Source organism: Falco rusticolus, chromosome 3 (genome assembly GCF_015220075.1).
Source record: "Falco rusticolus isolate bFalRus1 chromosome 3, bFalRus1.pri, whole genome shotgun sequence".
Taxonomy (NCBI): Eukaryota; Metazoa; Chordata; class Aves; order Falconiformes; family Falconidae; genus Falco; species Falco rusticolus.
The window spans coordinates 115,399,749-115,411,847 of record NC_051189.1 but is presented as its reverse complement, the minus strand read 5'-3'; the positions used below and the strand labels follow the sequence as shown (position 1 = coordinate 115,411,847).

The following is a 12,099-nucleotide window of genomic DNA, read 5'->3' as shown; positions in this document are numbered from 1 at the left end:
AAATGCAACTTGGAAATAATTTTTTTAAAATTAATTCCTTCATACTAGGAATAGTGATGAGTCCTGGAGATTGATTATGTAGTTTTTGGAAATTATGGTAGAATACTGAATACTTTTTAAAATAATTAGATTACACAGCACAAGCGTGAGAAATGTGTTCAAGCTTTCTCTAAACTGTTGGCTTTCTTCTTCAGCTGGCAAGCAGTTGCAAAATGTGGACACTGCCTTTAGCAGACTGAACTGTTTTGTCTTTTTAGTGTGGCAAGACTCCAGGTTTTTTTCTTAAAAGATTTGGAGCCTGTGATATTCTGGGAGAGCTGATATTAATTTAAATGAAAAAAAAAATCTCCAGTGAACAGAGGATGGACAAGAGTATTTAATTTGTTACGTGTTTGGTCCCTAACTATATTTTTGTTTACAGAACTGTGATGAGTCCCCTTGGCAGCACTGCTGTGCTAAAGGGAGCTTGCTCCTGTGACCCTGGGCTGTTTCAGACCCTCTGTGCTTGAAACAAATGCCTGATTCAGAAAGCAGAAACATGCTTTGGTATTCCTCTGAAAAGTGATTGAAAAGTGCTGGGCTTAAAAAAATCTTAAATAGAAGTCTATGATACTACACTTAAAAACTGAGTCTGAAATGGATAAATTGGTAAATACGTAATGTAGAATATTTTTAAAAAGGGCCTTTTTGTGCTAGTTAATATATTGATGAACATCATTCTGCTAAATGTGCTGTAGATCTATTCCTTTCTACTTTTTAGGTACCTAAAACTTTCACCAAAGCATCCAGAGTCAAACACTGCTGGAATGGATATATTTGCCAAATTTTCTGCATTTATCAAAAATTCTAGACCAGAAGCTAATGAAGGTGAGTTGCTTGGGGGCTGATAGCTGTGCACACGTTGTTTCGTTATTTTGTGTTTTTCAGAGCAGCTTTACCATGAAGTGTCTCCCTGGCAAATTTTGCTGCCTGTTGATGGACACTTGAGGAAGTGTCATGAATTAGACCTGTGGTTTAAAGTTAGTGGTCAGAGACAAAGATTTCAACGCTTCCCAAGAGAACTTCAGTTAGCGTTCAGTTTCTGATACGGGAGATAGCCAGCATAACAAACATGCAGGCTAATATTGTGTCATAGTTCTGTTTCCACATCTTTTCATACCCCTTTCTCAGCTCTTGTCTCAGATAATTTTGGGACAGGGTCTGTATTTTCTGTGCTTGTTAGAAGAGCACTGGCCATTGCAGAGTTCCAACTAGTGTATCTGTGCTTTATTTAGCGTATGTCCCATGTTTCACACTCAAGTCTCAGTCCTTTGATCTTCCTAGCTACATACATGTTATTTATCACCTGAGATCCCACTCTGGGGTTGTGTTGGAAGGGTAGGAGCCTAAATGGTTCTCTTGTGAAAAAAAAATATGCTAAATTTACTAAAATCCTTTTTAGTAGGATATGCATGGTTTGTAAATATTCCTGGCATTGAAACTTATGCAACAGCCACTCAAAACTCTTGAACTAAGTAGAAATTATTTTAATGTCCAGAGCCAAATCCCACGCAGAATTTGTGTCATGCCCCAGCAGTTGAGTTTCCATGCATTTGCTGTGAGGCCTTTCTGCACACTTGATTATTTGACCTTTCTAGGACTGAGGGCTCCCATTCAGAACCCTGACATAAGCTTAGTTCATGTCACTTTCTTCAAAGGATTAAGACCTTTCTGTGTGGAGACCACATAGTAGATGGATGTTGGGACATCAAGGAGAGAGAAAGGATGCACAATTAGACTTTGAAATAGTTGAGTACAAACCTTTTGTCCTCAGTGTACTTGCAGAGCAAACTTAAGTCAGGGAATCGAATGCCTTTCTGCTGTATTTCAAATGGGGAGGTGCAAAATACTTGCAAAAATTCGAGAAATGCTTTTGCCATTTTGTGGGGTGTGCTGCCCTCTGCCGCTGTATTCCATAAACCTCCTTGGTAGTCTGCCTGTTTAGTTGTGGCTGTTAGCTGAGCATGTGACATTAAACAGATTATGTTTAAATTAATATAAACCCTAGCATAGCTTAATTCTAATTAGTTTAAGCCAGTTAGGAATAGTCTTAAGAAACTGACATAAGCCACTTTTAAAACCAAAAATAAACACTTGTGGACAGTCTTAGAGTATATTAAATTAGTGCAAACTCATGTATAAACCAGATTTTAAATGACTTGCATCTGTGTGATACTTAAAGGGATTCTAGTTCCGTTTCAGTGTTACTAGTGTCCATGAAGGCAGCTCCAGCAGTAGTGTTGCCACAAAAATTATATGAGGGTTAAAAATCCTTCAGTATGTGGTCTGTTCTGGGCCGTACAGTGATGCGGATTTTTTAATATTTTTTTCCAGATCTGTTACTAATATCTAATTGTAATTGTACACTAATATGTAATTGGCTCTGAAAGTTGTGTGCTGTGGTTTGGCTTTCTTTTTGGTTCTTAAAAGTGTTCCTTTCTCTGTAGCCTTAGAACGTGGCCTCTTGAAAACCCTCCAGAAACTGGACGAGTATCTGAACTCTCCTCTTCCCGATGAGATAGATGAAAATAGCATGGAGGATATTACAGTTTCTACCCGCAAGTTTCTGGATGGCAATGAGATGACATTAGCAGACTGCAACCTGCTACCCAAACTGCACATTGTCAAGGTAAATGCCTAGTATATCGCATAACATGTGATGATGAAGGACAAAATGCTTATGGTTTATGACATTCTGGAGTCCAGCTAATTTCAGCTGTTTGTAAGCTCCCATGTAAATTTAACAACAGTATTAACAGTCCATGAAATGACAGAAGATTTGGGTAGTTCACAAGGGCTTTAGTTTGGGGATAGAGCAGCTGAGTTCAGTGAAGGTGTGAACCAGTGGACAAGTTGGGCAGCAGATGATAAAACGGCACAAGCCAAAACCCATTTTATTGCACTGACGAATGTGGTCACAGGAAGTTGCAAAGCTTAAAAGAATGAGGGCGAAGAAGGAAAGTGAAAATCGTGTGACCAGGAAATGTTTGAAGCAGATGTCTTCTCACATCTGTCTGTTAATGACAAAGTAAATGACACAACGTGAAATACAGAGATTGCATTATTTTTATTTTTTTTTAAAAAAAAAGTAGTCTGAAGTCTAGAAAGAGGTAGCCACCTAGAATAGCTACAGGAGTGATGTGCCTATATAATCGTGGTTTGATTTCTTTTCACTGTCTCCGATGATCTTTGTCAGTTTTGTACTGCAGATGGAGCCACAGATTAAGTTTCTGCCTGGGTGCAGAAGTAATTAGTTTGGTGAGGACAGTAATACAAATGAAGCAAGGCAGTGTGCTGCCAGGTCCGGGATATCCCAGAGGGGCAGGTAACTGCTGACTTTAGAAGTGACTCTTGAGTGTACGTGTTGGAAGGATAACTTAGCGGGAGCGTGACAAGGACTGGAAAAGTGGTTTAAGCTGATTAATGTAAATTCATAATCTATTTCTTTTTTTCTAGGTGGTGGCCAAAAAGTACCGCAACTTTGAGATTCCCAAGGAAATGACAGGGATTTGGAGATACCTGACAAATGCTTATAGCAGGGATGAATTCACCAATACCTGTCCTGGAGACAAAGAAATTGAAATTGCTTACAGCGATGTAGCCAAGAGACTCACCAAGTAAACACCTGCAAAAGAGATGACTTCTTGCATATTCCATAACAATGCTTCTAACAGACTGCTCTTTTCATATAAGATAGCAATTTTTTTTGCATGAACTTGCAGTTATTCAAAGTTATGGTGGATAGACCAGGTACAGTAATTACCTAAAGTTTTCAGACTTAATTATAGGCTTGTTTTTCCTTACCTCCTTTCACAGCAAGTTTGAATATCATTAATGCAGTTATGTTAATATTGCACTGGGGTAACCCTTCAGTATGAAGGGTTATCTTGCCCCTACTGCTTTCCTTTGCAAACATTTGGTCCCTGTCTATGAATTGGTTTAGGATGCTGTCTTGCTATATGGTACAAGGAATATTTATGTATTTTGGAATTTATTGCTTTTCCAGAAGATCTGTAGACAATTGTCATATCCATGACACGTTGAACTGTACCTGCTTGTCTATCCTATTTACATATAGAAGGGAACTTATTATCCAAAAGAGCCATTTGCAGAATATTTGGCAATGTTTTTTTTAAAAAATACTCTCTTGGATTTGAAATCACAGTAGTGGTTGAGAATGGACTCAAATGTAAAGCTTGGATTTGAATGACCTCAGACATCAGAAAGTTTGAATCTAGGCTTTAGTACTATAGCAGGCAGCTTGCAGTTCAGAGTTAGTGTTTAGTTGTGTCTTCAAGAGCTTGATGAGATTAAGAAAAACAACAAATTTTTAAAAAAATTGGCAATCTATGTTTGTCCCCAGTTCTGAGTTGCAGCAAATGAATAATTGTCAGGATGCCCTTTACCATCATGAAATCAGAAGAACTGGATGCTTGCCATCTGTTCACCTTAAAAATTGCAAGTGGCTTCCTTTTTGGTAGTTAAGAGCCTTTATTTTGTATAGGTCTTTCCGGTGATACTTACTTACAGAATCCGTGCTGTCATAAAGTACATGTAAACATTAGTGTCCTAGTTGATAAATAGCTACTGTATATGGTGAATAGCAGTGCAATGATTAGTGATGCAAGACTGAATGCTGATAGCAATTAAAGTGGGAGTCTTTCTGGGAACTTTTTTAAGCTGTTTCTTTCCTGAAGAAAGCTAAAGTGACCTTCAAAGATAACATTTGCCTTAAATTATAGTATGCATTTTTTCCTGAAAGGAAATCTATTAATTACTGTTGTAAAGAAATGGTGTGTGAAATCCAGTCTTTTATGTTGAATTTTTCCTAATTGCTTGTCTGTGCACCTGGAATTTTGCATAATCGTAATCATTGCACTACTATCGTCTTTTTACAGCAACACTGAGGAATAGCACTACAATCTTTTTAAAAGCAATTTTCAAATATTTCTAAACCAGGGAATAGTTTTCTTGTTTAAAATCATTGATTTTGATGCATGAAATAAACTACTAGGTTATTTTTAAAAGACCATCATAAACAACTCCAAAGAATGCTAGACCTTATATGCCTATTTTTTTGTAAAGATACTTTTATATTTAACTGATTTTAGAAGCTGGAAAGTGCTATTCCTGGTAGGTTGTTCTTGGAATATTTAACATTCTGCAATAACATGGAAATGCTCACGTAAACACTTTTATACACTAATTATTTTTTTTTTGTAAGCACTGGCTTTATGAAAACCAGCCTGACTTTTCTAAGCATCCTGCTTTTGCTACTTTATATACCCGTGAAGTTAGTTTGACATAGAAGAGGTACAGTACAAGATCCATATTTGTATAACATGGCTTGTGGTGCCTTGTCTTGCCTTTCTAGAGCTAGAATTCCAATATAAAGGCAGTTAGCAATCCTGTTACGTGTCTTTTGAAGACAACCATAGATACACTTAGACCCTATTATGATTTATTACAGGGGTGGTAGGGCACAGAAAGAAAATTCTGCAGAGCGACCTGGTTAGGAAAAACTTAACTGTAGCCTTTTAATAATTACTGTATTCTAATGTCACGTTCTCATCCTGAATAAAGTTTCTCAGCCATAATAATCCTCTGTAGGGGTTCAGTCTTTGCTGCAACGTGACATCTAGGAGGAGGAACAATTTCAGCTTTTTTTGTTAGATAACAGCATTTTTAATGACACAGAGTGAAAAACTCCAGCCCTCATTGCTTTGGTGCTCTTTGCCATTGTATAGTTAGCCTTTTTTTTTTCCTTAAAAAAAAAAAGGAAGCAATGTGATTGTGGGCATATCTTTAAGTTTTTAATTCTACTTTAAAACCTAGATCAGGATGGCCCTTGGAAGTTGTCTGAGGTTGTGATAATTGCGCCTCATTCCTTTTAAAAGCAAATTAGCCATTGCGTGCACACTTTAGTACACCAGGTGATTATGTGCATGTGAGCATGAAAACACTTTCATGCAATTTTCTAGTGTGTGCGCTGCCTGCATATCAATGCACACAAAACTTAACTTGTTAAAATACCAGGCTTGTTGTCTTTTATAGATAATATATTCTCTCTACTTTTTAGGCAATCTTCAAACAATTGTAATACATTATATTCAGCATTAAGTATTTTAATGATTGTGTCTGAAAGCTTGTAAACAAAGTTAAAGCTCTCGCTGGAACTAATGTATTTCTTATCTCAGTACAATGGAGTATTGAACGTCGGAGGCTTTCCCTTATGGGTGTAATTCAAATGAGGACCAGGTTAGCAATTTCTGAGGCGGTTACCATATGATAGCTGTTAACTGTCCTGTGTGAAAGGAGTTGGTATCGTTTAGGCTTCCTATAGCACAGTTCTGTTGTGTTGTGGCAGAAGCTGGCCAGCCTCTTGCTGGCTTCAGCAGGGGCCAGGAATCTAATGGAGAACGAGCGGCTTTCACCTCTGTAGGTGATCCCTTCAGAGCAGCAGAGTCGAGCTAGGGTGGTGTGTAAAAGGCTTAGCGTCTGGTGTGGGTAGAGCACTTTCATCTGGCCCCAATCACCAGCGTTACGTTAATTAAAAAAGCCCTTTCATAACTATGTAAATTTTTGACTTCTGTCAACTTGTTTACAATCTGATCTTTAAATGCATTTTTAATTTCATCAAACAGCAATTAATCTACCCCCTGTTTAAATTTAAAATGATGCTTCTAGCCCCTTCTACAATTTAAAAACAGCAGTTACCCTTTCAAGTAGGCATTCCAGTTTGCAAGTTGGTTGCATGTATTAGCATGCTGAATAACTTACTTTATTCTCAAGCTGAAATATGCTTAAATTCCCATTAAAACAGGTGACTTGTGTATTTCCTGAACATAAAGGGAAAACCCATCATCTTCACCCAGTTTTTGTGTGGGAGAAGAGATTATAGTATATGCATGATTATTTTTTTTTTCCCTCCGTAACAAAGCTTTCCTTCTTGATGAGATTCCTTACACATAAGAGCTGTCTGTTGAACAAGAGGCATGTGAACTCCTGAAACAATTTCATGCACTCCAGAGCTTTCCCGTCCGTCTACTGTTCACTGCTGGTCTTCTGTGTAAATATCCCACACGGACAGTCACAGCCGTGTAGCTTGTACGTTTGCATTTTCCCATAAAATTGGTGTTTTTTCCGCAATGGGCATGTCTAAACTGATTGAGAGTTGCATGCAGTTCCATGATAAGAAGAGAGATGTAATCAAGTTTTTATGCTAAAATAGCAAATTAGCATTTCGTATCAAAGGAACACAGACATGAATAAATTGAAGATGCTTGAGCCAAACCCACTGATGCCTATCTCAATGTAGAACAAAAAGTGGTGAAGTACAGTCAACTATTTTTTTACTCTTTGCCACTCAGAGTACTATCTGAATACATCCAATTAATATTTTCAGAAGAAGGCTTTATCCCAAGTGAAAAATATTTAATCTGCCTCAGAACCTGTGCCACCAACATTTTGTTTCTGGAGGGGGTGGGGGGGGATGGGAGAATAGTGGAGCAGAACAGGATATCGAAACTCCCATGACAGGACATCAAGAATTGGAGCGTTGTTTGCAGAAATACTTGAAGAGTTCATACAATTTATTGTAGTTTGCTTATGTCTTTCACTCTCTGGAACATCTTTTACAGATATACCAGTATACTGCTGGCAGCTATTGTTAAAAATAAAATTATATTTTCACTACCAAGCAGATCTTTCTCTTATTTCTGAAGACTACAGTTCTCTCATGTGTAAGTTACAACTCGAATGTGGTGTGCTAAACTACAGAACAAAACTTCTTAGTAGTAATTATATTTTCAATTTTTGGCCTTTGTTTTTTTCAGTGGTGTCATGATTTGAGGCAAATACATGTTGTTTCTAGTAATACAGCAAACTGTTGTGCCCCTGAAAGTTAAGAACGAGTTGAGAAATAATGACTTCTCCTACAGAAATTATGAAAAGTGGGGGTTTTCAGATTTTAAGTGGAAACTCTTAAGAACATTAATTTTGGTAGCTGTTTTTTCTGTGGAATACTAGGTTTTCGGAGTTTAACTGTGAAAATTGATTAAAAAGACATCAGAAAAATTCTCATGTTTGGTTCAACTTGTTTCCACCCAGGTAATCCACTCAATTGCCATTTCAAGAGTCAAGACTGAATTGGTCCCATCTCCAGGTTTTAGGGATTTCAGACTCGGCGCCTTTATTCTGAGTTTCAGCCACGTTTCCCTACTGTCTTTTGCTTTCAAATATGTCTCAACTAGCCATGGTAAACACCATACACCCTTGCTTTTAATATGAGTATGTTAACTAGGTACTAGGTCTTCAGAGCAAAGACCACCAGCCACTAGTGGAAGTTTTCTTTAAAACTTCCTAAGCATTATCATGTCAATCTCTTGTCTGTCTTAGGAGTGTTTGAGGTGTATCTGGGGTCTGACTTTTGTTTTTGAAAGGAAATTTGTGGAATCCAGAAGACATTCCTGGAGCTTGTAATCAGGGATGCCATCGTCTGAGTTTGAGAATGTGCAGGAAAGTAACAGACGTGCCTGTGGTAGTAGAAATCCAGCAATTAAGCTCTTGGTAAGCGTACATACTTGTAGCAGTATATTATTTTATTGACTGCGAGGCTTGTGATCGGAGGTGGGTTTTGCAATAAGATTTGCAGTCAGTTGTATGAGTGTGGTCACATACTTCCATGAAATGCAACGGGGTAGACCAGAAGGTAACGTAACACGCTCTTCAGGTGAAGAGCATGCTGAGAGGGAGTAGTCTTGAGCTGTGAAGGTGATGCTTGTCCTGCCTGGCAAAGGCAATAGTCTTAGGATATGCGCGAAGTATTTTATATAATGGCAATTTGCTGCAACAGCTGCTTCTGACTAGGTAATCACTTTTGTATTTTTTGCTAGATCATGTTTTTAAGACATCTCAAGTGACTTCCAAGTCTGGTGTGGAAGTTTCCTCCTGAAAGTCCTAGTGAGAAACAGCTGGATTTTGACTTCAGTGAAAGTTACGGAACCCCCTCCCAAACAGTTCTGTTGAGCTGCTGACTGAGCAATGGAAAGAATGTAAGAGCTTGAGGGAAGCTAGGTGAGGCTGAACGTTTCGTACTTGTTTCTGACCTCTGCCATTCGCCCTGTTCTCAGGGACAGCACTGATCCAAATAATTTTGAGCTTGGCTTGATTCCAGGTTTCATAGTTTTGGCTTACCTCTCCAAAAATGTTGCCACATTCCCAAGGAAAACTGATCTAGATACTTGTAATGAACTTCAGTGGTTTAGGATCTGGACCACCTAAACTCTGATAAGTAGTAATTATGAAAATAGTTGATACCTGTTCACCTCAGTTGTAAGGACTGAGAGCAGCGCAGTGTGAGAACTGCAGTGACTACCGTGAAGTGTTGTGCCACCCTTCTCCCTCCTCCCAAATCAAAAGCTTTAGCTAGATCACAATTATATTTAAGGGATCATTTTCCTTTTGTTTGTACTCTGCCCTCTGCCCTGTTCTCAGCGTAATGATACATTGCAAATTGCTGTCAGGCTCTGGTACTAAGGGGGGGGGAGGGCGGCGGCGGCGATTTAGTGATGCTGAGTGGCTGATTCACCTTGAGATGCGTTTTTAATGGCACTAGGTTTGAAGTATCGGCACTGTGTTTGGAAATACCGTCTTAGATCCTTAGATACTTACTTTTGTGATGTTTCACTAAGAAGATCCTAGAAATTAACTAGCATTTTGTTAGCATAGTTCCATATTTTACATAGGGTATTACACACGTTTCAGAAGATTGATCTGATTTCTTTTGGTTCATTCCTTTAGCAATTGGTACACTTTATCAGAGCTCCAGTTTTCTTATTGCAAAGAGGCTAAAACATACTATTTGCCAAAAGCTTCAATAGTGTTAATTGTGCTGTGGAAATTCCAGAAACTATTTTCTAATTGCTTCCTCAACTCAGTTTTCATATAAACAGCAGCAAAATAAGGTAGCTAAAAGGGTGAGGAGACCCTGGAAGTATCGCTGAGTACTCACTGGTGTAGGAATAAATCAATTTGTCAGAGAGTAGCTGAGATTTTTATGGAAGGAAAAAGAAACCTGGACAAACCTTTGTATTCAGTGGGATAGAAAAGGAACTCATTTGACGTGGTTGCCCGAGGGCTTTTGGACACTTGCTACAGTGGAAGCTAAGTATGAGCTGAATGTCTAAACATTTTTGCTGTCTCTGAAAGTCTCCAGGAGAAAGGGTGGATGTAGTGACTCATGAATCAAGAATAAGTTTAACTGTAGTGGTTCCCAAACCCTTCTGAGTGGATCACAGGTGGTCCAGGAGGCCAAGGAGCGCCTTTGATGGGCTTACATGAAGCCGGGGATAGCGTTAACAGGCTGAATGGTTGAACTTCTCAACATGAGAGGTTGACTGACCTTTTAATCACAAGCGTTTAGAATTGTTGCTCGAGGGCTTTACTTTCTTCGTTGAATTCATTCTGCAAAAGCAAGATTCACCTTAAACTGGTGAATAGTTCACACCCAAATGCTTGGGTTTGCGGTGGTCTCCAGAAGTCAGTAGGCATAGTGGTGAGGCTTAAAGCAGTTTAATCTCTGATGAAAAAAAATGCAGGAGCACTGGCAATAACAAAGCTCTTTAGTCTGGGTTAGTATTTTTCCAAGACTGCCAAAGATGTGTGGTGGCTGAGCAACTTGGGGTTGCAGTCACAGCGTTCAAATGTAACCAGAGATCGGGGGAGGTAAGTTAGTCAGGTGTCCTAATTTCTGAAAAGTATTAGCTCAAGATGACATAAAGAGCCTAGCTTTTAACCGAGAGAGAAATGAAAAGTCTGGAGGTAAGCAACCCTTCTCCCTGTGGATCCTACTGCACTTGGTCTTGCTGAATTTCTGATGAGCTCTCAAGCTGGTGCTGGATGGTTTCCAGAGCTAGAAAAAGAGAACTCATGATTCTTTGACTCAAGAGAAGAACTTCTGTGTTCTTACCACTGGACAGAGAGATGAAAACAGTTGCTAAACAAAGATCAAACGTGAACTTTATAAATAAACAAACAAAATTGATGCTAAGGGACGTCTCAACTCCTTTGCCTACGGCAAAGGGCTTGGCAGGACCTAGAGAATGACTTTGTCAGTTTGCACATGGAATTCTTATTTTAAAGAGTCTGATTAAAGTGATACTGCTGCTCTTGATGAGTTTGAAGGTTATGCTGGTTAAAATGGCATTCGCTGTCCACACGCTGCTGAATGCAGGTTAGAGGAGAAAGTATTTACAGTGCTGAGCTCTCTCGATGTTGAATGTGGCAAAAATTTAAATGTGTGATTTAAAAAAGCTGATTGTGAGAAGCTACACTCAAAGGCAGCAGGTTTGATAGTGTGCCGAAAAGGAAGCTTAGTCATCTGCACAAGGCGCCAGTAAGGCAGAGCTCGGCAGCGGAGTGGTTTGTGATGTGCATTTCAAGCCTCCTGTTCTAGTCCTTCCCATAGGAAAATGGGACTGTGGGTCGCAGAAATGGGTTGGCTCAGCAACTTGTAAGAAGTGGTGGTTGGAGTGGGAGCAGAACTCAGAAGCAGATAGCCATTATTTTTACCTTTTTTCCTTCTCAAGTTTGAAGAGTGACGTGAACTGGGAACAGGAAGCTTGGTCAGACTCTTGCCTGGCATACAGACCTAACAGTCTTGACTCCCCTTCCTGATCCTGGCAGTATCTTCCATCCTTGACAGCTTCTGCTCCTGTTTCTCCTTCGGTTCAATAACCCTACTGCCTGCCACAGCCTTTGCTGTGTGATGCTTTCATCTGGATGTGGAGCACAGCTGCAGCTGGCTCCTGTTTTTAATTCAGAGCAGCCTGCTCCAGCCAGCTGCAGGCAGCCCAGCGCCCGGTAGCTCCCAACACAGCCTTCTCCCAGAGGCCCCGCTGCTCCGTACATGTCATGCCGTGTGCACACAGCTTTCTGAGGCAAACTTGAAACTCCTGGATACTCCTGCAGTTGTTGTGGGATGCTGGGCAAAAGACGAAGATGCTCGTCATCTTCCCCAACAATTTACTGCCCGAGGCTTGAGTCTCATTACAGACTTAC

At 39.5% G+C, this 12,099-nt stretch overlaps 1 protein-coding gene across 2 annotated transcripts in view; it reads left to right on the top strand.

Annotated features, from left to right (window-relative positions):
- Positions 1-7,738, top strand: part of CLIC4 (chloride intracellular channel 4) — a 33,137-nt gene extending 25,399 nt beyond the window's left edge. For both annotated transcript variants that reach the window (XM_037379583.1, XM_037379584.1), the window contains 3 exons: positions 761-867; positions 2,487-2,668; positions 3,496-7,738. In XM_037379583.1, the coding sequence (XP_037235480.1) occupies positions 761-867; positions 2,487-2,668; positions 3,496-3,660 (454 nt within the window). In that variant the 3' untranslated portion in view covers positions 3,661-7,738. The remainder of the gene's footprint in view (positions 1-760; positions 868-2,486; positions 2,669-3,495) is intronic.
- Positions 7,739-12,099: the final 4,361 nt, after the last annotated feature.